The sequence below is a fragment of the Talpa europaea genome (assembly GCF_964194135.1).
Source record: "Talpa europaea genome assembly, chromosome: 9".
In the NCBI taxonomy this organism is placed as follows: Eukaryota; Metazoa; Chordata; class Mammalia; order Eulipotyphla; family Talpidae; genus Talpa; species Talpa europaea.
In genome coordinates this window covers 106457244-106479249 of record NC_140076.1, presented here as the reverse complement: position 1 = coordinate 106479249, position 22006 = coordinate 106457244, and the positions used below count along the sequence as shown (strand labels likewise).

The 22006-nt window shown below is 53.1% G+C and overlaps 2 protein-coding genes across 2 annotated transcripts; both read left to right on the top strand.

Moving 5' to 3' along the window:
• Positions 1-629: 629 nt before the first annotated feature.
• On the top strand, positions 630-10829 carry EPS8L3 (EPS8 signaling adaptor L3; the record flags this gene model as incomplete). The annotated part of the gene is given in 17 exon segments (XM_084242452.1): positions 630-660; positions 803-867; positions 2463-2621; positions 2910-3056; positions 3230-3285; positions 3552-3889; positions 4548-4609; positions 4870-4944; positions 5310-5458; positions 7821-7902; positions 8163-8224; positions 8721-8904; positions 9097-9295; positions 9508-9547; positions 10393-10532; positions 10535-10576; positions 10744-10829. Coding segments are annotated over 17 exon segments (1917 nt in total).
• A 3494-nt stretch (positions 10830-14323) lies between these two features.
• On the top strand, positions 14324-17262 carry GSTM3 (glutathione S-transferase mu 3; the record flags this gene model as incomplete). Its single annotated transcript, XM_084243978.1, has 8 exons — positions 14324-14371; positions 14749-14824; positions 15151-15215; positions 15922-16003; positions 16097-16197; positions 16510-16605; positions 16693-16803; positions 17103-17262. The coding sequence occupies 8 exons, from the start codon at positions 14324-14326 to the stop codon at positions 17199-17201; spliced, it is 678 nt and encodes a 225-aa protein (XP_084100104.1). The 3' UTR covers positions 17202-17262.
• Between the last annotated feature and the right edge of the window lie 4744 nt (positions 17263-22006).

The window sequence follows — 22006 nt, the reverse complement described above, 5'->3', positions numbered from 1 at the left end:
ATGGAAAACCAAAGAGACAGGCGATTCGGTGAGCCGTTCGAGCAAATGCGGGTCACTGACAGGGCCTCAGAGACCATCATAAACACACACCACATACGCTCCTGACAAGGTCCCAACTTCAGAGCCAATGGCTGACTCCCTGCAATTTGCAGAAATGAAGCACTTGCACAGGGGCTTGCTTTGGCAGGGAGCCCAACGTCTTCCCGGCCGAAGCAGGTGCAGCTATCCATCTGGCATCTGTCACGCTCAGGTCCAGACTGAACCCCGTCCCAGGTGCCCGTCCACACAGCTTCCCTGGGGCTCCTGGAATGGGCCTTACTGGCCTTACTGACAAAATTAGGGGAAGCCAGGAGCCTGCCTTGGGTGTCCCAGGTCCAATCAAATGGAGGGCTCCTCAGTGACGGCACGGTGGGGGGCAGCATCAAAGACCCCTGAAGTCAGGGGCTTTGGGTCTGATCCCCAAGGCCCCAGGTCAGAGTCTGGTCCAAGCCTCAGGCCCAGGTCAGGGAAGAGCCGCAATAGCCTGCCCTACCCTGCCCTGGTGTTTCTCTCCCCAGCCCTGAGGGCTCTCTCCGGTTCAGTTTGGCTTCTAGGGAGTCATCTGTGCTCAGCAGCGGATAGTCCTCAACATGTCCCGGCCCAGCAGCAAAACCATTTACCGTAAGCACCACCGCCCATCCCCTGCCCTCCCCTGAACACCCTGGACTCTGGATCTCTCCCTCCCCACACTGACCACCCCCTGCAATTGTCTCTATCTCCCCCTATTCGTTGGCCCCCCATCGTCCTGTTTTGTACCCTACAGTGAACCGGAAGGAATACTCACAGAACCTGGTCACAGACCCCAGCCACCTGCAGCACAGGGTGGAGGTGAGTACCAGGGTCCGTTCCCCACGTACCTGATGCCCTGCCACATCCAGACATCTCAGACGAGTCCTGCCATGGATGCCAAGGGCCTAACCCAGCTCCATCTGGTGACTCGGGTCTAGCTGAGCCTCTAAGTGTGAGGAAGGAGGAGCACTCAGTGGGGCCCCGCAGGGAAGGCCAGGTGGGAGGTTAGCTGGTGGGTGTCCTGTCCCCAGGCAGGAAGGGGGTGCAGGGATGGCTCAGGAGCACCCACAAACACCACCCCACCCCCACCTGTCTCCCGATCCACTCCCTGCCACGCAGGTCCCCAGGCAGCTGCTCTTTGCGCAGACTCTGCCATGGCCCCGGGCAGGAATGCCTGAGGTCAGTGGCCCCTGCAATAGCTTGAGAGGGTCTACGCAGGGAGACAGGAGGGGTCTGGCCCCAAGCTCATGGGAAGGGCAGGCAAGCGCTACCTGCAGTAGGAACAGAGTCTGGCCCAGCCTGGAAGGATGACTGAGCCCCTTGGAAGTCTGGTTGCCTGGAGGGCTGGGGTCACGGGGATGAAAGCACAGACGAGAAGGGCCTGGCGGGAAGGCACACAGCTGGGCAGGCCGAAGCATTCACGGCAGAAGCAGTCCCAGGCAGCAGCAGTTTTAGGGCTGTCAGCGGAGAAGCAGGAGGGACATGGGGTGATGACCTAGCAGCTCCATAGAGCAATAGAGGCAGGGTTCCCCCAGCCAGCTGGGGTGGGGGGAGGGCTTCAAAGCAGGAGTGGGGGTTGGGAAGTAGCTTCATTTAAGTCCCAGAGATGAGAACAGCAGGAGGTATGTCCAGGATTGGGGGGGGGGGGTCCCCTGATACGCTGGCAGTGTGGTCACTGTGCCAAGGGCAGAGTGATCAAGGGGCAGACAGCAGCCCCCAACAAGGGCTTAGACCAGAGGGGCGAGCAAGATTTTGACCTATGAGGGCAACCTCAGACTGGGGAAAGAGGGGTCTCTTTGAGGAAGAAGAATAACAGCAAAAACCTGCAGGAATGGTCACACTAGCAGCTGGGAAGGACCTGAGAGCACCTCAGACCTTGCTGGGCAAGAATCAGGGAGAAGGTGGGGCTTGATCCTCCCTAGAGACCAGGAGGTAAAGGACTATGGGAGGTGGAAAGGCATTCTGGATGTGGGGAACAGCATGAGCAAAGGAATGTGAGGTCAGTGAGGAGAAAGACCAGGCTAGGGCAGTATGTCCCCAAAGGGAGCAAAGGAAACCAGGGACAGAATTGGAGGGTCCTGTCTGCCGCCCAGAGTTCAGATTTAGTTGTTGGGTATTTGGAGCCCACACCCATGGACCAATATCCAGTCCCCCCCACCTGGGCTATTGAAGGCCTGACAGTCTTTCCTCCAGAGTCCTGAACCCCCTTGTACAACTTGGGGCCCCATCCAGGGCCTGCTTCCGACCCTCACCTCGAAGGCTGCTTTATCAGGATGGCCTGGGACCTCCCCACACAAGAAGTCCAGGGACATGTCTTCCTCCTCTTCTGCCTTAACCCCACCCCCTAACCTGCCCACCACTACCTGTGACCCGCCCCCCTTAACCTTTTCCCTGCCCCGGCCTCCTCCCCTCAGCACCTGATGACATGTAAGCTGGGGATTCGGAAAATCCAGGAGCCCAAGGATGCCCTGCAGAAGCTTCGGGAAATGGACATTGAGGGCCGAGTGTGGAGCCAGGACTTGCTCCTGCAGGTTAGAGATGGCTGGCTCCAGTTGCTGGACATCGAGACGAAGGTCAGTGCCGCCCCCACCCCATATCCCATAATGGGTCACAGACTACCTAGGCTATAGAACAGCAAGGACCAGACTCCTGAACTCCAGGCCTCCAGGCCCTGAACAAAGCCATCCCCTCACATGCAATCCATGTCCCGGCCTATGAAGAAAGGGGAGACAGAAGCCCAGGGGTCGGGGGGATGCCATCAGTGTCCACCCTCTCGGAGGACTGGAGTGACTCAGGCCAGGTGCTCCCAGAGGACACCATGGCCCTCAGTGACCTCACAGCTGACTTCTCACCCCATTCAGGAGGAGCTGGAATCTTACCGCCTGGATGGCATCCAGTCCATAGACGTGGCCAGCACCTGCTCCTACGACTCGGTTCTGTCCATCACGGCGCAGGATTCAGGGATGCCCGGCATCAGCACCATGCTCTTCCAGTGCCAGGAAGTGGGGGTGAGTGGCCAGAGGTGGTGGGACCAGGGACAGAGTGGGTATGGGGCCCAAAAGCAACACACATACACACACACACACACACACACACACACTCCCTCTCTCTCTCTCTCTCTCTCTCTCTCTCCCTCCCTCCCCTACGCCCAGTCTGATTTGCCTGATTTCTGCTTCCTCAGGCCGAGCGACTGCAGACCAGCCTGCAGAAGGCCATGGAGGAGGAACGGGAGCAAAGGTAAACAGCCGCTGCCCCAATCCACCTCACGGCCTTGGAGCTTGGGCCTGGGTGGGTCAGACTCTGACCCCACATCTTGGAGAGCCTGATCCAACTGGGCCTGGAGCTTGGGAATTTCAAGCTGGGACCAGGACACAGATGGGCATGGAGAAGGGGCAGTGAGTGGGTGGACTCCTGGAGAGAGATGATGCTCTCTCTGGTCCTGTGGGCAAGTCATTGTCCTAAGGAGCCTGTCAAAGATGTGTCCCCACCATATATCCCACCAGGCCCCGATTTGGAGCCCTCCGCCCACAACAGGACAGATGGAGGGGGCCTTCTCTAGAAAGGCCAATTCCTCTGGAGCCAGGACCCCCCGTGGAACGGGGGCCTCCCCTGGAGCGGGTGCTCCCTCCAGAACAGCCCTACAGGATGCCCTCACAGCGGGGGCCTCCCCTGGAGCAGGTGCTCCCTCCAGAACAGCCCTACAGGATGCCCTCACAGCGGGGGCCTCCCCTGGAGCGGGTGCTCCCTCCAGAACAGCCCTACAGGATACCCTCACAGCGGGGGCCTCCCCTGGAGCAGGTGCTCCCTCCAGAACAGCTCTACAGGATGCCCTCACAGCGCAGTAAGTTTGGAGTGTGGGGGCAGGTGGGAGAAGAAAGTTTAGATCAAAGAGTATCTGGACCATGTTCCCTTTTACATTGCAGACACCTCATCATCCCCAGGACCCCGGTCACGCCACCCCAGTGCCCAAGAACCAAGCATGTTCCCTCCATCTCCTCCAATGAGGTCCCAATCCCCTGAGGACCCAGAGAGGGATGAGGTAACTGCAGCTGTCCTGGGCTGGCTGAGGCTTTCTGGGCCTGGCAGAAGGGAACACACTCACCCCTCACCCCTTGGAGGCCAGGTCCTGGATGACCCAGGCAGGCCCTGGGCTGAGGAGGGAAAAGGGGGTTGGTGAGGCCTGGATTGGGCCTGAGCTTTGGGCTGTGTGGTGCAGGGGCAGACCCTGGGTGGGAATTCCAAGGCGGGCCTAACTGCTCACTCAAGGCCCCCGTTGTTTGGAGCCCAGGAGGTGATGAACCACATCCTAGATGACATCGAACTGTTCACAAAGAAGCTGAAGGCCCAGGAAAATACCAATCAGAAGAAAAAGAAGAAGAAATTGGGGAAGAAAAAGAAGAAGGAACAGGGGGGTGTGTACTGAGGGCCAAGGGAGAAGCATGGAAGAAGGGGTGTCTCAGGATGGCCTGTGACCCGCCTCCTCTCCCCTTCTCCCCCAGGGATAGCTGAGGCAGAGTATGTTGAGTGCTTTCAGAAGATCAAATACAGCTTCAACCTTCTGGTACGGCTCCCCACAAGTTCCCCAGCCCTCCCCCATCTCGCTTCCAACCACCCCCACCGCAGCAACCCCCTCTTCTCGGGTCTCAGACATGCTTCTCCAACTTAACCCCCTGGAGCCTCCCCTCTCCTATCCTGGAACTTTTGGAAAGTGCCAGACCCCCAACCAAGAAAGTCCAGAACAATTATGAGCCTCTGTGGTCCCAGTGAAGGTGGGAGTGGGGTGGGATGAAGGGTGCTGATGGTGTCGCCCTGTGTCCCCAGGGAAAGCTGGCCAACAGTCTGCAGGAAATAACTGCCCCCGAGTATGTGCACATGATCTTCCAGATTCTGGAAATGGTAAGTTGGGGCGAGGGCAGGGTGGTAAAGAGAGACAGGCTGAAATTAAGATGGAGCCGAGACCAGGGTGGTGGGTAGAAGGTGGACGGCAGAAGGAAGTTGTGGGGTCTTCCCCTTGCTCACCCATCACACCTTTGACCCCAAGACACCAACCCCACTATGCATAGCACCCCTTAGCCAGTTAGATGGACTGAGGGTAGGAGGGTAGAGCCAAGGACACCAGGGAGATAGGGAGATAGGAAGGAACAACAGGCCTGAAGCAGGTGGGGCCACTGGCAAAAGGGGAAGCCAGGAGCGCCAAGACTTTTCCTGCTCCCATTTGGCCCAGGAGCCTAGGCTTCATGACAGCTTTCCTCCCTCCCTAGATCCTGAACCAGTGCCCTGTACCTGACCTAGCAGCCCGTGTCACCTCACCCCTCCTCACCTCCAAAGCCATCGACATGCTGCAGTCCAGTCTTAGCCCGCATGAGGAAGATCTCTGGATGGGGCTGGGCGAGGCCTGGACCACCAGTCGGTGAGTGAAGACAAGGCCTGAGCTGGGCAACACACATGGGGGCACAGGGCAGTGGCCACTGGAAGTGGCCAAATTCGACATTGTCAGAAACCAGAAGTATCTCAAAGCAAATTGAAGAACTGTACATAGGGGTTCCTCAACTTTTTATTAGACTAAGTTGTTGTTGTTTTAAATAACCACATTTACCATTACCCACCGCGCAAGGAGAGGCATTACCTCAGAAAGAAAGAATAATTCTTCCTAAGGAGAGTTGGCAACCTTCTACTAAAATATTTTCTCATTTTTATCAAGGACAAAGTGAAAACTTTGTCTCAGTTCAGCCTAAAATTTAAGAATTGCTGACGTAAGAGATACTGCAAATGTAACATCGGTAGGACTTGGCAAGCACCGGCAGAGGAGTGGAGAGAGAAAGATATTCCAGGCCTATGTGATCGTGAGATGGGCAGCTGGACAAGGTCAAGTTGATAAGAGCTACAAGGAGCTGGGCTGCAAAGCAGCTTGGGCCGGCAGAGCTGGGGCCAGGTGGGACACTGCCCCGAGCAGGTGGAGACCCTCAGGTGCCCACCTGGCTACACATAGAGAACCAGCCGTAGGGAAGTGAGAGATGAAGCCCCCAGAGGTGAGTGCTCCAGTTGGTAGTTCTGGAGCTCCAGGTACCAAGCACTACCTCCCAGGAGAGAGGGCAGCATCTGGGGAACGTCTTCTGCAGGTAGATGGTGGAAGGATAAAGGGCCAAGGAGGCAAAGAAATCCCAGAAAGTTAAGAAGAGAAACAATAAACCAGGGGCAGGAAACTCAAGAGCAAAGAGGGTTTCAGAAAGACAGAGAGGTCAACTGGAAAACGAGACAGTGGTTCTAATGGGAATTTTGTTGAGAAACCAGCTCTTTTCCCTTCGGCCCCATGAAAGGATTTTCAGTTTTGTCCACCCCACTAAAGACACGAATTAAAATTCAATGTAATCTATTTATTTTATTGTGGTAGACTCCACATAAGAAAACACTTACCATGTTAACCATTCTTAAGTGTATGAGCCAGTGGTCTCAAGAATAGTCTCAGGACTGTACAAACATCACCACTATCCATTTTCAGAACTTTGTCATCATCCCAGTCACTCTATCCATCAGTCAAATAAATTAAATAAAACTCAGTACCCACGACTCCCTCTCCCCACTTCCACATAACTTCGACTTTCTCTTTCTATTGTATTAAATGTAAATTTAAGTTAGATGCGCCCTAAGATATTTTCTAATCTCTTAAAATAACTAGAAGTGAAAGACAGAAACGCAAAAGATGTAAAAACCCTGAAAAGAGTTAAATTTCAGGCAAATCATTTTAAAGTGACTTGACCCAAAGTTATAAATAGCACTAAGTGCTGGGGTGATCAAGAAGGAAACAGACCATAAGAGCAATCGGGACATCATGGGACTGATTTCAATAAGTAATGGCTGTGGTAGAATTCAGGCTGCGAGGAATAATAAAAGAACCAGCGGTATGAAAATGTAGGCTAGGCAATATAGAGCCGTATTCTCATACATGGGGTAAAGAGGTAATAGAATGGTGGCTTAAAAGGAATACTCATGGAATCAAGCAAAGGCTTGAGCATGTTTTTAGGGCAAAGGAATCTAAAAAGACTGAGAACAGGGAATAATGTTTGTGTTCCCCATGAATAAATATGCATCAGTACTTCCTAGGAACCAACCACTCGACTCGGGACACAGCTCTCAGGTTCAAGTCATTAATAGTAAGACAGTCGTGGGAGCATCCCGGGCAGACACCGTGTGAGAGGAGCCATAACCCAGGGGCCCCACGTCCAGCTGTAGTGCAGAAGTAGAAACATTCACCTACGTCTGGTGAGGCAGGAAGCTGAGTGAACATCCCCAGGTTGCCTAGTGGGGTGTATTCCAAGCCGCACAAGCCTGGAGGCCACCGTAGCACCCCTTTCCTGGGTCCAGTGCAGAGGGTAGGGGGAGGCTGAGAGGCAAGTCCACCCCCACCCTGAGTCAACCGGAGCCATTCAGCTGTGACCCCAAGATGGAGCGCCACACTCTAGTTAGTTACAGTGCTGCGGGGAAACTGAAAGCAAATCTAACAAACATGCAGGAGACTCCAACAGGGTCTGTGGTTCTGCCACTTTAATGCAAACCCCAGCCCTACCTGCCCTTCGTGGGCAGTGATGTGCCGCAGCCTGCCTGGTGGCCTCTGTTCATGCTTTACTCTTGGCTGCTTGGGGGGTGTCCCGGGGCCTTTCATCTGTGCACGTGGCTGTGTCCTCCATTACCAAGAAGCTCCCCGAGGCTAGGCCCTGTCGTCTTCTCCCTTTCCAGAGCCTGGCAGAATGGACTCAGCTTTGCTCTCTCCTCAGGGACAACTGGACGGGCAATGAGCCCCCGCCTTACCAGCCCACGTTCTCTGATGGCTGGCAGCCCCCGGAGCCCTCCAGCCAGGTAAGAGGGCTTCGGACACAGTCCTGCTCAAAGCCCTGGTCCTCAGCGAGTTTCTGCTCTCAGTCCAAACCAGAAGTACGTGCTAGCTAAGTGGCAGGTGGGGTCAGCAGGGCACCCATATATGCAGGGCGGGGAGGGGAGGGGAGAGAAGGGGATACTTGGTAGCTGTGTGCCAGGGGGTCTGTGGTCTGATTACCCAGCTTCCCACACCCCGCCAGCTGTCTTCCTGCACTTGTTCACTCTCTGTTGTGTGCCTACAGGAGCCCTCGGGATACCAGGACTACACCTACGCCCGGTATGCCCTAGGCTTAATCCGGTCCACGTGGGAGGGAGGGTCAGGACTGATCCTGTGACTCTCTGGCAGCTGCATCTCAGAGACCCTCGGGGCTCTCTTGCAGCCAGACATACACATGTACAAACAGACGAGCACACGCCTCCCTGACCTTGGATGAATGAGCAGTTTTCACCCTCTTAGTCTCCAATCCCTCTCACGCCACTACCCACACACGTCTCTGACTTCCCAGCGCCCAGGCAGCAAGCACTCGGAGGAGAGTTCAGACAGAGAACAGTCCGCTTTCAGGAAGACTCTTGGAAATAAGGGACATTTCAGACCCCTCCCACCTGCAGAAACAGCCCCCCACCCCCAACCCACCCTGCCCAAGCCCCACCTAATACTGATGTGCTATTAACCTCAGGAAACCCAAAAGTTACTACCAGACTCTAGGTGGGAGATTATCTGGGGCTCTGAGGCTGGACAGGGCTCCCTCTCTGAGGGCCCTTTCTCCAGTCATCCTGACTCTGTCTTGGTGGGGGGGGAGGCCTAGGTCTGGGAGCCCCTCACACTTTGCTCAAGAGGAGACCTACAATGGTGGCCCTGGGGACCAACCTGGCATGCCCTCCAGTCCCAAATCTGCCAACTCAGCCCTGAGAATGCAGGTCGTATGTGAGTTCGAAGCTAGGAATCAACAGGAAGTGACTGTGGTGCAGGGAGAGGTGCTGGAGGTGAGACTGGGCATGAGCCTGGAAGAGGTGGTGGCGGCGTTCTGGGTGGCTGGTCTGGGCATGGGGCTGCCAGGGTGAGTGGCCCAGAGAGGGAAGGCGCGTGGGGAAGGGCCAGGTGGGAGAAGCCCTGCTGGGGAGGAGGAGGGCTGGGGACAAAGGCTCAGCGGTGACTGAGGCAGGGACTCTTGGCAGGTTCTGGACCAGAGCAAGCGATGGTGGCTGGTGAAGAAGGAGACGGGGCGGCAAGGCTACATTCCCAGCAACATCCTGCAGCCCCTACCATCCTCCCCATCGACACCCCCACTGGTACGACCCAGCCTAGACCAGCCAGGAGGCCTGAGTGGGAGGCAGGCCAGGGAGGGCTCAGTGACAAGTGAAGGGGACAGCCCTGGTTTGACTTAATCCAAATTATCACACACCTACCGTGTGCCAAGCAGGACAGAGAATAAGCAAAGAACCTGCCACAGAAGCAAATCATGGAGTGAGATGAGTGATTTGATGGGAGCCCAGATGATGGGGGCTGTGGGTGGCTCTGAGAAGTCTCTGATTGCCTGTCCCCTTGATTCTAGCCAATGAACCTGAGATTTAACTCCAAGCCTGCAGAGGTCACGGCCTGGCTGCAGAGAGAGAACTTCTCCCCTGCGTGAGTGCCTCACCCCTGGAAGTGTGTCAGGAGAACCTTTGTAAAGGGCTCAGAGATCAGCCAAGAAAGCCCAGGGAGGGCCTCCCCGGTGGTGCAGCGGTTGAGCGCTGGGTTGCGAAGCTGCCCGCAGCCTCGGCGGCGCCGGTTCGATCCCCGGCTGCTCCCCGGCCACCGGAGGAGGGTCCCACATGGCGCGCAGACCTCTCCTGCCGCCCGCTGCTCCCCTCAGCAGTGTACTTCGGTCCTTCTGCCTGCTCTGCTCCCCGCTCTGGCTCTGGTGAATTCTCTCACCCTCCCGCGCTTCTGACTGTACCCAGTGCATGTATAAACAAAACAAACAAATAAATAAATAAATAAATAAAACATGCCTCTATTAAAAAAAATAAAAAATTTTAAAAAAGAATAAAAAAAAAAAAAAGAAAGAAAGCAAGCCCAGGGACCCTGACCGCACAGCTGAGCCACCCAGTACCTGGCGGACACACAGGCGCCGCCTCCTGCAGCAACGCTTGTTCCCAGTTAAGGGGAGAAGACGGGGCGGGCGGGGGTGGGGTGGTGTCCCCGCCTTGATAGAGTACAAAGAGGGAAGCCCCTGCCATGGGGAGGCTATAGGACTGGGGAGGGCGGAAACTCGGCTGCCAGTCACCCTTCCCACCACGAGCATCTCTTCCTCTCCTTAAGCCTGCGAGGTGTGAGACGGGTCGAAGGCAAAATACTTATTTCACTCCTTGACCTCTAGATTCCCTAGTCCCTGAATTCTCCTGGAGCCTCAACCTCCTGGCCCCTACAGAGCCTCAGGCCCACTGAGGAGCTGCTCCCCGCTGACTGTCTGCTGTCTTTGTTCCCAGCACGGTGAAGGCCCTTGGGTCCCTGACCGGGGACCAGCTACTTCACATAAAGCCTGGGGACCTCCAGATAATGTGTCCGCAGGAGGCCCCACGGGTCCTGACTCGGCTCGATGCTGTCCGGAGAACACTGGGGGTGAGGCACCCTGGGGTCCTGACCCCTATGGAAATGTCGGGAGCTCTCCGGGTGGGAGTGAGAGAGCCAGCCTTGGGAAGGAACTGAGGTACTGGGCACAAGATGTCCCTGAGGTTGCGGCTTGGTATGCCCAGGAATGCCTTGAGGCTCCATGGGGACTGCTGCCATGAGCTCTGGGGGCCCTCACCAGCATCATCTGAATCCTTCTCTTTCCTCAGATAGTCCATTAGGCGCCATCTTGGACACATCTGAGGCCAAGGCCCTGTCACAGAGGATTTCTCTTCAGGTTCCCAGTCTGAGATGAACCCCACACCCCAGCTCACACAGAAGAGGATGACAAGCCCAGAGGTTGAAAGGAGCCGTGTGTGATGACTCCCTGGTGGCGCAAGGGTTAAGACGCAACCTATGAAGCTATCTGCAGCCACTGCAGCACGAGTTCAATTCCTGGCCAACCAGGGAGCAACCCACACGGCAAGGCAGACCTCTCCTGACTCAACCGCTGCTCCCCTCAGCAGTGTACTTGGGTCAATCTGCCTGTTCTATTCCCCACTCTGTCTCTGGTGAATCCTCTCAAACCCCCCCCCACCACCACGCCCCATGCCTCTGGCCTGTACCCCAGCTCTTGTATGCATAAATAAATAAATCTTTAAAAAGAAAAAAAAAGAAAGAAAGAAAAGAGCCGTGTGTGGAAGTTGTCCCCAGCTACCACCTATTTATTGTATCTCTTTCCTAAACATGAACCACTCCTGCCTCAATTCATCAGGACTGTTTATTCTCTGTCGTCCAGAATAATCGCATCCTTAAGCTTGTCTCAACGTGTCCCTTGCAGCTTCTTCTGGAACTGATGGGAGCCAAAGGCAGAGAGGCAGGAGGGGCCGGGACAGCAGCAGCCCTCTCCCCCCATCCCTGGCCCAGAGTGTTAGGATGAGCGTGGGAGTTCCCACTGCAGCCTGGAGCTGAGAATTCTGGCCCATGTTCTCCTTACTCTCTTCCTAAACAAACTCCAACATAAGGCTATGTCCACCATGCTCCCATGTACATTCCACCCAAGGCACAGCACAGCTGAGGACACACTTCACGGGAGCAAAGGGCACCAGGCGGAGAGAGGTTTTGATCAGCCACATTGGCTGATGATCAGAGAAACACTGTCAGATAAGGCAGGTGCTCTAGACCCTACTTAACAACTTGGACCTCCTGTGAAGTAAGCCAGCCTTGAGCTCCCTCCCCAGCTTCTCTCCTTAGTGGCAGTGTATAAGGAACTTGGGCCCAGAAGTCAAAAGTCTACCAGTTGGCTGTGTAAACCCTGGTAAGTCACTTCACTCTCTGGGTTCTTGTTTTGCCAAAAGTTCAGTGAAGAATTCAGGCCACTATGGCTTCTAATTTTGAGTGCCCAGGGCTGGCACTCTCGTTTTTCATCTCACACTGTGATGGCTCCCCTGCCCACTGAACAGTAGAGGTAGTCTTACTAAGTTCGTCTGCAGGTAAGGCCTGATGTACCTGTGAGTCAGGGGCTGCTTGAGGGTCTGAGGATGTTCCCTAAGTCTCTCTCAGCTGAATTTATCCATGCCCCTAACAAAATCTTGGTCCCGGATTATACTATTTTCAGACCGTCTGTGACAGCCCTTCAAGTTCCTGGCCTTAGAAAATCGCCTCTCTTAGCTGCCCACAGAATAGGAGAGCAAAAATGTGCCTCACAGAAGAGAAAATAAGGGAGACTCTTGGGGTCTGTCAGCGGCAAAATTTAACCAGTAAACTTAATTTCTTTGGATGGAGGAGGAGAGATTAGCCCATTACCCTCTGGAGCGTCACAGAGAGAAGAGACAGTTAAAGAAGACCTGGAGGCAGGGAAGTTCTGGGGGGGAGGGCAGGGAGTAGGGGTGGGAATGTGGTTTAGCCCCATATTTCCCAGGGAAGAGTGAGATGGGGCAAGGGAGGGTCCTGATATCCAAGTTCGGTGGAACTAGCACAAGCTGTACTAGTTTTAGATAGACTTTTGTACTAGTTTTAGATAGACCTAAGTTTGAATCCCCGAACACCAGTGAAAACTTGAACTGAGCAACTCACCCAGCCTCCCCAATTCTCAGTAACCCTCTTCTATAAAAGGGGCATAATACCTACTTCACAGAGTTACAACAACTTTTTTTTAAATTGTGAAACTTAAATTGGACTAAATTAGCTAACATATGAAATACCGAGACTATTACCTGGCATGCCATACATGCTCTGTAATGTTGGTCACATACCTCAAGTTCCTCTGAGACTGGCCCTTGGTGTTATTTTGGAAGGAGAAACCCAGACATTATAAATTCATCTGTCCCTGTGTGTTTGTGCTTTTTTCTTTCTTCTTTTTAGTGAAATGTCCTTGTCAAAAGTCCCAACCTTGCTTCAACTGAGCCAATGGAAAAATGTGATTCCCCGCATCTAGGCTAGGTGGGGCTTAGAGGCTGAGTGTCCTAGGTGGTCCAGGGCACCACCAAGGAAAGCCTCAGACTCTTCCCCGCCCACCCACATGGCATACACCAAACACAGCGATGCCCTAGAGCTCAGGACCTGACGCTTGGTGATACAGTTACGTATGACCAGTCTCTCAGACAGGCATTAACAAATTTGTCTTTCCCCTGTTTCCTGACAGGTTTGTCTTTGATGGGCATCAACAAGATTACCAGTTTGTCTTTCCCCCATTTATTGCAATTTCCCCCTTATTTGATAGCTTTATCTTCAGGACCCAGCCTCCCAGATGAGCATTTCAAGGAAGAGAAAGTTAAACATCAGCTTTTGAAGAAAAACAAGCTGGCGCCCACCCATCCCAGTGCCAACCCCTTCCCCCTCCCCTTTACAGACCCAAGCCCACCTCCACTTTTTTCCCTTTGGATAAGCACCCCTGCCCTCTGCCCAAGAGCAGGACGGCTCTTTCAGACTAAGTCTGCTGCCTTCCTCATATGTCCACAAATTAAGCCACTTTCCTTTTCCTCAAAGTGTCTCCTTCCATTGGCTGGGGGAAACTGAGGCCCGCGTTCGGTAACACTGGTGCTTACCCACCGGCGCCCTCCATACTCGGCTCCCCCAAGCCAGCCCACCCCGGCCCCATGAATATTTTTAAAAGTACCTCACGCTCCCCAGATAACAGGCCCCTCACTGTGTAGGCTGCGGCGCTGACCGCCCTGAGGGGGCATATTAACCAACCAGTCACGGCCCCCACCCGCGGGGAGCGCTGAACCCCAAGCCTGGGCGGGTCCTACAGCGCGGGCCTCACCTCGGGTCGCCAGAAGCCCCGCGTCGGCCGGAGCGCCGGGCGCGTCAGGGTGGGCGCGCGGGGCGGGGGACGCGTCAGGGTGGGCGCGCGGAGCGCCGGGCGCGTCAGGGTGGGCGCGCGGGGCGGGGGGCGCGTCAGGATGGGCGCGTCAGGGTGGGCGCGTCAGGGTGGGCGCGCGGGGCGGGGGGCGCGTCAGGATGGGCGCGTCAGGGTGGGCGCGCGGGGCGGGGGGCGCGTCAGGATGGGCGCGTCAGGATGGGCGCGCGGGGCGCCGGGCGCGTCAGGGTGGGCGCGCGGGGCGGGGGGCGCGCGGGGCGGGGGGCGCGCGGGGCGGGGGGCGCGCGGGGCGGGGGGCGCGCGGGGCGGGGGGCGCGCGGGGCGGGGGGCGCGCGGGGCGGGGGGCGCGCGGGGCGGGGGGCGCGCGGGGCGGGGGGCGCGCGGGGCGGGGGGCGTGTGGGCGGGGACTTCGTTGGCCCCGCCCATTACGTTCGGTATAAAGCGCCGCCCGTTCGCCGTCGGAGTTCAGTACCGGCCACCTCGTCACCATGTCGGCCAAGTCGACCATGATCCTGGGCTACTGGGATATCCGCGGGGTGAGCGCCTTCCCAGGGGCGGAGCCGCCTGGTGGGGACGGAGGGGGGCGGAGGGGGGCGGAGGGGGGCGGATGGAGAGGCCGGCGGCGGCGGGCGCCTCGGGGTGCGCGGTCTCCGAGATTGGGGGCCCCGCTAGGGAGCCAAGGGGTCCCCGCGACGGGGCCTGCCCTCGCTGGGCGCCCCGGCCTCGGAGGCCCACCCAGCCCCACCCCGCCCCACCCCTGGGGTCCCCCGGCCCGCCGAGGAGGGCCTGAGACCCGCAGGCCGCGGACGCTGGGCGCGGGGTTCCTAACGACCGCGTCGGCCGGCGGGAGGGGGACGTTGGCGGGTGGGACGCGGTCGGGGCCGCGCAGGCGCTGACCCGGCTGTCCCTGCAGCTGGCGCACGCCATCCGCATGCTCCTGGAGTTCACCGACACCGCCTACGAGGAGAAACGGTACACGTGCGGGGAAGGTAATGCCGCTCTGGACACCGGTCACCGCCGTCTAAGCCAGGGGGGCCCTTCCACTGGCCCAGTTTCCTGCGCCCTGAAGGTGGCATCAGTGAGGGGTCCCTTGGGAGACTCTGAACACAATCACCTGGGAAGTCTCTGCCTTTGTCTGCTGCAGCCCAACCCAGCTTTAACATTTAATTGAATAGGCCCCAGAGATGAAATGGTGACGTTTATAGGGCCTGGGAATGGGAGGTATTGGGGTTCAGTTATTCCTTTAGGTCTTTCCACTCACCTCAGGTGCGCTATTAAGGAAGCTGGGTCCCGCTGCATCCTCTCTCTCTTACAGCTCCTGACTATGACAGAAGCCAATGGCTGGATGTGAAATTCAAGCTAGATCTGGACTTCCCCAACGTAGGTGGCTTTAGGGGAAGGGATGCAGAAGGGCAGGCCATCGGGTCTATCCTTGTTTCTTTTCTCTCTGGCCTAGGAGGATCTAAAATAAGGGCTCTTGACTTGAATAAGAATAGATAGAATCCCGGGGACCTTGAAATTGGGTGGAGGAAAAACAAAACATTTTCACTTCTAACTACTAACTAAAAGTTAATAGTTCCTTCTATTGTAAATATGGCAGTGAACGGCATGGGTTATTAGCCATGTCTGTGACTTTGTCACAAGTAGAATTCAAGTGTTTTCATACTATATTGCTTGTGTTAGAAATACTTATATCCATCAATATTTTGAAATTATGATAGGTGTTACATCTGCTTGTTATTTAATGCATTAGTAGGCATATAGTTACTCAAACTTTGTGTTTTTGTTTTATTTTTTCTGCATTGTATAAATGTCATTTGCTTTATGCATTTACAACCCTATTCTGGGAGAGTGTCCACAGCATGCACGTACACCTACACACACACGCACACACACACACACACACACACACACGGTTGAGGAACCCCTATCTAGAACCAGATGGGGACCCAATCACTAACATCAATTTACTTTCCTAACCCGGCATCTTCTCTCTGCTGTCTACTTCCCCGCAAATCTCATCTGCCCCTGGAGAGAGGCAGGGAGGCAAAAGAAATGTTCATTTGACCTGCCTTTTTCTTTCCAGCTGCCCTATCTCATGGACGGTAAGAACAAGATCACCCAGAGCAATGCCATCTTGCGCTACATTGCCCGCAAGCATAATATGTGTAAGTGGGATGGGGCGGGTGCTGCAGACCAGGCTGGTTGTTCACCTGGGAGTGGATATTGCCAAGGTTTATTTGTTGTCATTTGGCCTACAGGCGGTGACACTGAAGAAGAGAAGATTCGCGTGGACATCATGGAGAACCAAATCATGGATTTCCGCATGCAGCTTGTACGGCTCTGCTATCACGCCGACCACGTGAGTTTCCTTCACAGGCATGCACCAAGGAGAAGGAGCACCTGGCACCCAGGGGATAATTCTGCTCCGTCTGCTGCTGCTACCTTCTCAGCAACCCAGTGTGTCAGAGTGGAATACGGAACTCTTATTTGGGGGGGCTGGAGGAGATATCATATACTCTGGTGTTGGCCCTTCTTCCTTTCCATGCTGCGCCCCCTCCCTGAAGGCAGTGAGAGGAAGGCATCTAGGGAGGGGGCTGCTCAGTTTCCCATCACTGGCCCCTGCCCTGATTAGCTCTGAAGGTGATGGCATCTATTCTATCTCTTCTCCCAGGAAAAACTGAAGCCTCAGTACTTGGAACAACTACCTGGACAACTGAAACAATTCTCCCTGTTCCTGGGAAAATTCTCCTGGTTTGCAGGGGAAAAGGTAGGAAGAAAGGAAAGGAGAGGATGCCTTTCTCTCTCTGCAGGTGTTAATGAACTCCCCAGCACTGACATCTCGTTGTCCCTCTAGCTCACCTTTGTGGATTTCCTTACCTACGATGTCTTGGATCAGAACCGGATGTTTGAGCCCAAGTGCCTGGAAGAATTTCCAAATCTGAAGGCTTTCATGTGCCGTTTTGAGGTGATGCTCCCTGCACCTTTCACTTATGAAAACATGCTCCCCTGGGGTCCAAACCCTGCACCCCGCCCCCAATCGATTCTTGCCCAACACCAGCTTTTGCCTAAAGAGATCAATGATTTGGGGATACTTCTAAAGCTTTAAGTCTTGGTGAGGGCCTAATGACTGCACTCTGAAGGCTCTGTGGTGGGGACATAGTGTGGTGGGGGCTGAGGGGCAGGGGGACGGGCTAGCAGCCTGTGAATATTGCTGTTTTGGATTAGGTTAGAGTCCTTAGAAGGTTCGGTTTGCTTTCCCCTCAGGCTTTGGAGAAAATAGCTGCATTCCTGCAATCCGACCGCTCCTTCAAGTTGCCTATCAACAACAAGATGGCCCAGTGGGGTAACAAGAGACCCTGCTGAACAGGACTTGCACTGCTCATAGTTCCATCCTGTCTCTTAGGGAGCTTTACTCTCCTCTCTGCTCTTCTCAATAAATAGCACTTAGGCTACTGGTGTCCAGCTGTATTTCTCTTGGGAGTACAGGATAGGTAGAGAATTATTAAGATGTGAATCCAGTCATTACAACACAGATACCTCCTCACACCCCCAACTGTGTTCTGGGATTACAGCTCATGCCCAAGTCTTGAGAGTAAGTTCTGAAAATAAGGGCAAGATCATACAGTTGCAGAGAACAGAGATGAAAATGGCCCCTGTGAAGACCTGGTAAAGATATCAAGTAAAACTGTTTAGTGCTATGGACTTTACTGGAGTTCAGAAACAGACCCTTACATATATGGGAATTAAGTGTGCTAAAGATTGGCTTTCTGACTGGTGGGGATAACCTATAAATAGGATTGGGACAATTACACACTAGTTACATACTAAAACAATAGCACCCCACCTCACAGCATTTACTAACATTACTTGTGGAATTAAGGCCCAACATTGAACTAAAATTCTAAAACTTTTCTATGGTAAGGCACAAAGAAACAAAATTAAATGGCAAATGAAATAAAAACAATCACTATCAACTCTACAAAGAACTCTTACAGATCATTCAGACAACTCAGTTTTTTTAAGTGGACAAAAACATAAGCACAGTAAAGAGAAATAGAAATATTGATGTCCAGAAAAAGAAACATTAAAAAGATTTATAATCCAAGGAACTGCACATTGCAACTAACTCTGAGAGGCCATTTTTCCATCTATCAGATGAACAAAAATTAAAACCCTAAATGTGACAAGATTTGGGGAACATTATACTCATTTCATGCTGGTGAACGTACAAATCAGTATTGTTACTTTGGAGGGTAGTTTGTCAATGTCTTCTAAAATTCAGATCAGACCCTGTGACCCAACAATTCCATACTATAAAAAATTCTGCCATATATCCAGAGTTATGTGCTAAGATCACGCCATTTTTTTGTAATAAGTGGGAATCACATAAATGCCAACACTGGCAAACCACAAGGCACATAAGAATAAGCATTAACTATATGAACATGGAAAGGTCCCTAAGGCACACTGTTGGATTTTAAAACTTAGATTGCAGATTAGTATGTAGAGCATGATTCCTTTTACATTTTGGGAAAAGGAAAACTTGAGGCATAAACATTTTCTACAGATACATTGATGTATGTGAAGGCCCAGAAAAACAACTGGAGAAACACACTGGAATAACAAGGCTTAAAAGTAAGTGGGGGCCTCCCAGGTGGCGCAGCGGTTGAGCTCTGGGTTGCAAAGCTGCCCAAAGCCTCCACGACGCCGGTTCTATCCCCGGCTGCTCCCCGGCCATCGGAGGAGGGTCCCACATGGCGCGCAGACCTCTCCTGCCGCCCGCTGCTCCCCTCAGCAGTGCACTTCGGTCCTTCTGCCTGCTCTTGCTCCCTGCTCTGGCTCTGGTGAATTCTCTCACCCTCCGGCACTTCTGACTGTACCCAGTGCTTATATAAATAAACAAATCTTTAAAAAAAAAAAAAAAAAAAGGTAAGTGGCAGAAAAGCCCCAGCTCTGGGATGGAAATTAAAGAGGACTTTGGAGACAGGCTTAGGATTTTTCTCTCTTTTTAACTAGAAGGTTGTTTTCCTGTATTACTGTGTAATAGAAGCTAGTTTTAAGGGGAGCAAACTCACAGGAAACTGACATTTGTAGATATTGGCACCACTCTCATGTGCAGAGCAAAGTCTCAGGGTAGTCTCCAGCCCATGACAGTGGCTGGATAGCTGTCCCCTGTGAACGGTTTAAAAAAAAAAGAAAAGGTGCATTAAATTTGGTGGAGTAGTTCCCCAAAAAGTACTAGGGAAATTCATTTGTATTTATTATTGAGGTTAAGCAACTGGATTAAGTTCCTTCCAGTCAGGAGGAAACAGCTCATGGGATTCAAGAAAAATGTGTTGAGTTATTTCATTGATGGGCTGGGTGAAGTGGGGTATCCTGTTATGCATCTACCTGGAAAGCCACACAAATCCCTTGGAAGCCAACTTACAGACTTAGGAGGGTGTCTGAACTTTGTAGAGAATTTGCAATCGCTTATCCTTCATCTGCAGGACAAGGTAATGACAATGGTGATGAGCCATGCCAGTGAGAAGAGATTTAGGGAGTTCAGATGGAAGGGAGAGGAGAAGGAAGGAATTGACTTTTAGCCAGCGATTTTTCCTGAAGTGCAAATCTGCTCAAGTCACACCCCTGCTTAAATACACTAAATGGTTTCATACATCTAGGGGAAAAAATTATTTCCTCCAGTTTACAAAAGCATTCATAATCCAACCCCTGCTTCCTTTCCAGCTACACCTCTTGCTACAGCGGCTCTGAATTCCCTGGGGAGCCACACAGACTCTGGAGGCGGGCTGCCTGGCTTCAGGTCCTGGCCCTGTTCCAAAAACACTGTGGCCTCCTGTGTTTTCCCTGAGAGGTTACTTAAGAAGTTAGGAAACCAATATTTCTAGAGTACTCTGATGATACCAGTGTTACATAAATTTATGAACATAAATTACCCCCACGGAGACCGAAATCTACTGCTCAGTTAGATATTTCTCCACTCTGGGAAACTGCTATGCTGGCAGTCACAGAATCCTAAGTCAGCAAAAAGAAAACAAATTATTTTTAAATAACCAAAGTGTTTTGCAGGCAAATCGCTCACCAAGGTCACCCCACCACCACCTCCTACTCTGTCACGTTGAAAGTCGCTGGAAGAAAGAACCAGAGATAAGCTATAGTCTGTCTTCAAAAAGCACACTCCAGGACAGAACGCAGGCTTTAGAAGCCTTTCTTGTGCTAGTCCCACAAACAATGTCCGAATAAAAGATCCCCTTTGAAAGCATATAAAACATTCCTCCTTCTTCATTAACCAGAATGTAACCAGATACCCGCTTTACCTCCTCTGCACGTAGCTCACCTGCACAAACTGTATCTGTAACCGAGACCAGGACTTCTGAGGGTGGGATCAGCCTGCAGAGAAATCTGATGCTGCCTTCTCCGGTTTAAATCCTCAGCTTGCTCTGAGTAATCTCTTGAATAATTTTCTCTTTGAATTGCTTCATGGCAGTGGTTACTGCACCTACCCCAGGGTATCGCATGCTCTTCCATCTCCACGCTTTTGTGCTTGCTGTTCCTTCTGCTCAGAATGCCTTGCCTGTCCTCCACCCACCCACCCACCTACCTACCTAATGCCCATCCATCTTCTGGTGAAGGCTTAGGAGTCACCAACTCTGGGAGGCCCCAGCTAACACCTTGTATTTACAAATCACTAGTGGTAACTGCCAGAGGTTCTGGCATTATCCTCTTGGCTATGCTCTTTTTTTTTTAAGATTTATTTTTATTTATTTATGCATAAAAGAACTGGGGTATAGGCCAGAGGTGTGGGGAGTGAGAGGATTCACCAGAGACAGAGCAGGGAGCAGAACAGGTGGATCTACTGAAATACACTACTGACGGGAGCAGTGGGTGAAACACTGCCTGCACCCAGGTCTTTATTAACATGAGAAACAGGCATCTGCCCCATTTAAGTCACTGTTACTTTTTAGTTATCTACAGCAGAATTTAATCCTAACTCACTCACTTCCAGTCTCCCTCATGAACGAGGCACAGGCCTGTGACCCAGGCTCTGTAATTGCACACCAAGCTGCAAGACTCCAGGAAACCCACCAGAATCCCACACTACAGTGCACTGCTCAGCCCCCTCCCCTAGCAGCCCAGAGCCCTCTGAACCATGATGAGAACATTGCCACTTACAGGAGAGCTCTCAGAGCTGCTGAATTAAGGAGGGCCTTGGGCACAGAAAAGACCCACCCTGTGCTGAAGAAGAGAAGAACACAAAATACAGAAAAGACCAAGGAAGCTGATAGAACTACTTGTGCTCTCCCGCACACAGCACACACGTCCTCCCACCCACCAGCCCTGCAATCCATACCAGAAGGAAACCAGAGCCCCCCCATGGCTGACACAGTCCCGCCTCAGTCCAGGCAGGGCCTGAACACTAGGCCAGCACTGGCTTCTGGCAGGATGGGAGCTCAGGACTGACTCTGCAGCTCAGGTGCTAACCAGACTCCCTGAGGCAGAGGCAGTTGCTGAAGGGAAGGTGAGTCCTGCAGACTCTAGCACAGGAAGAATAAGGTGGGGAAAGAGAAACTGCTGAACAAAAGAGGGGAGCTGAGGCTTTGGAGGGCCTGGGGGAAAAGGAGGTTGTAAGCGAGAAAGGTCAATGTGGTAGTTATGAGACGGAAGAGAGAGAAGGAGAAAAAAAGCAAAACAGCTGGATCTGAGAATATGGGGAGGTCCAGATGTTCTCCAGGACCCCCGATATCAGAGACAGCTCTGGCTCCTCCTCCATTTCCAGACCTGAAGAGCCAATTTGTTGCCCCAAAGGGTAAGATTTAAAAGCACAGGGAGAGGGAGGAGGTGACTGGACTTCATGTGGGCAGAGAGCTTCTGTGGGCGCTGAGGAGGGAAAAAAGGAGCTCATATCTCATGGTCTGCTGCCCGCTTCGGGTTCCACAGCCGGTGAGACATAAGGATCCAGGACCTACATGGCACTTCCTTGTTGGGTCAAGTTATGGCTCATGAGACAGTCCTTTGGGGATCCCATTTCTGTAAATTAATTCTTTAATTTGCTATAATTAGTGATAACTTTTTGTAAGTTACCACAAAGAGAGACTACACTGTGCTAGAGGGTTTATATACACTAGAAAATACATAGGTAGATCCACTAATACCTTATAAGATAGGTT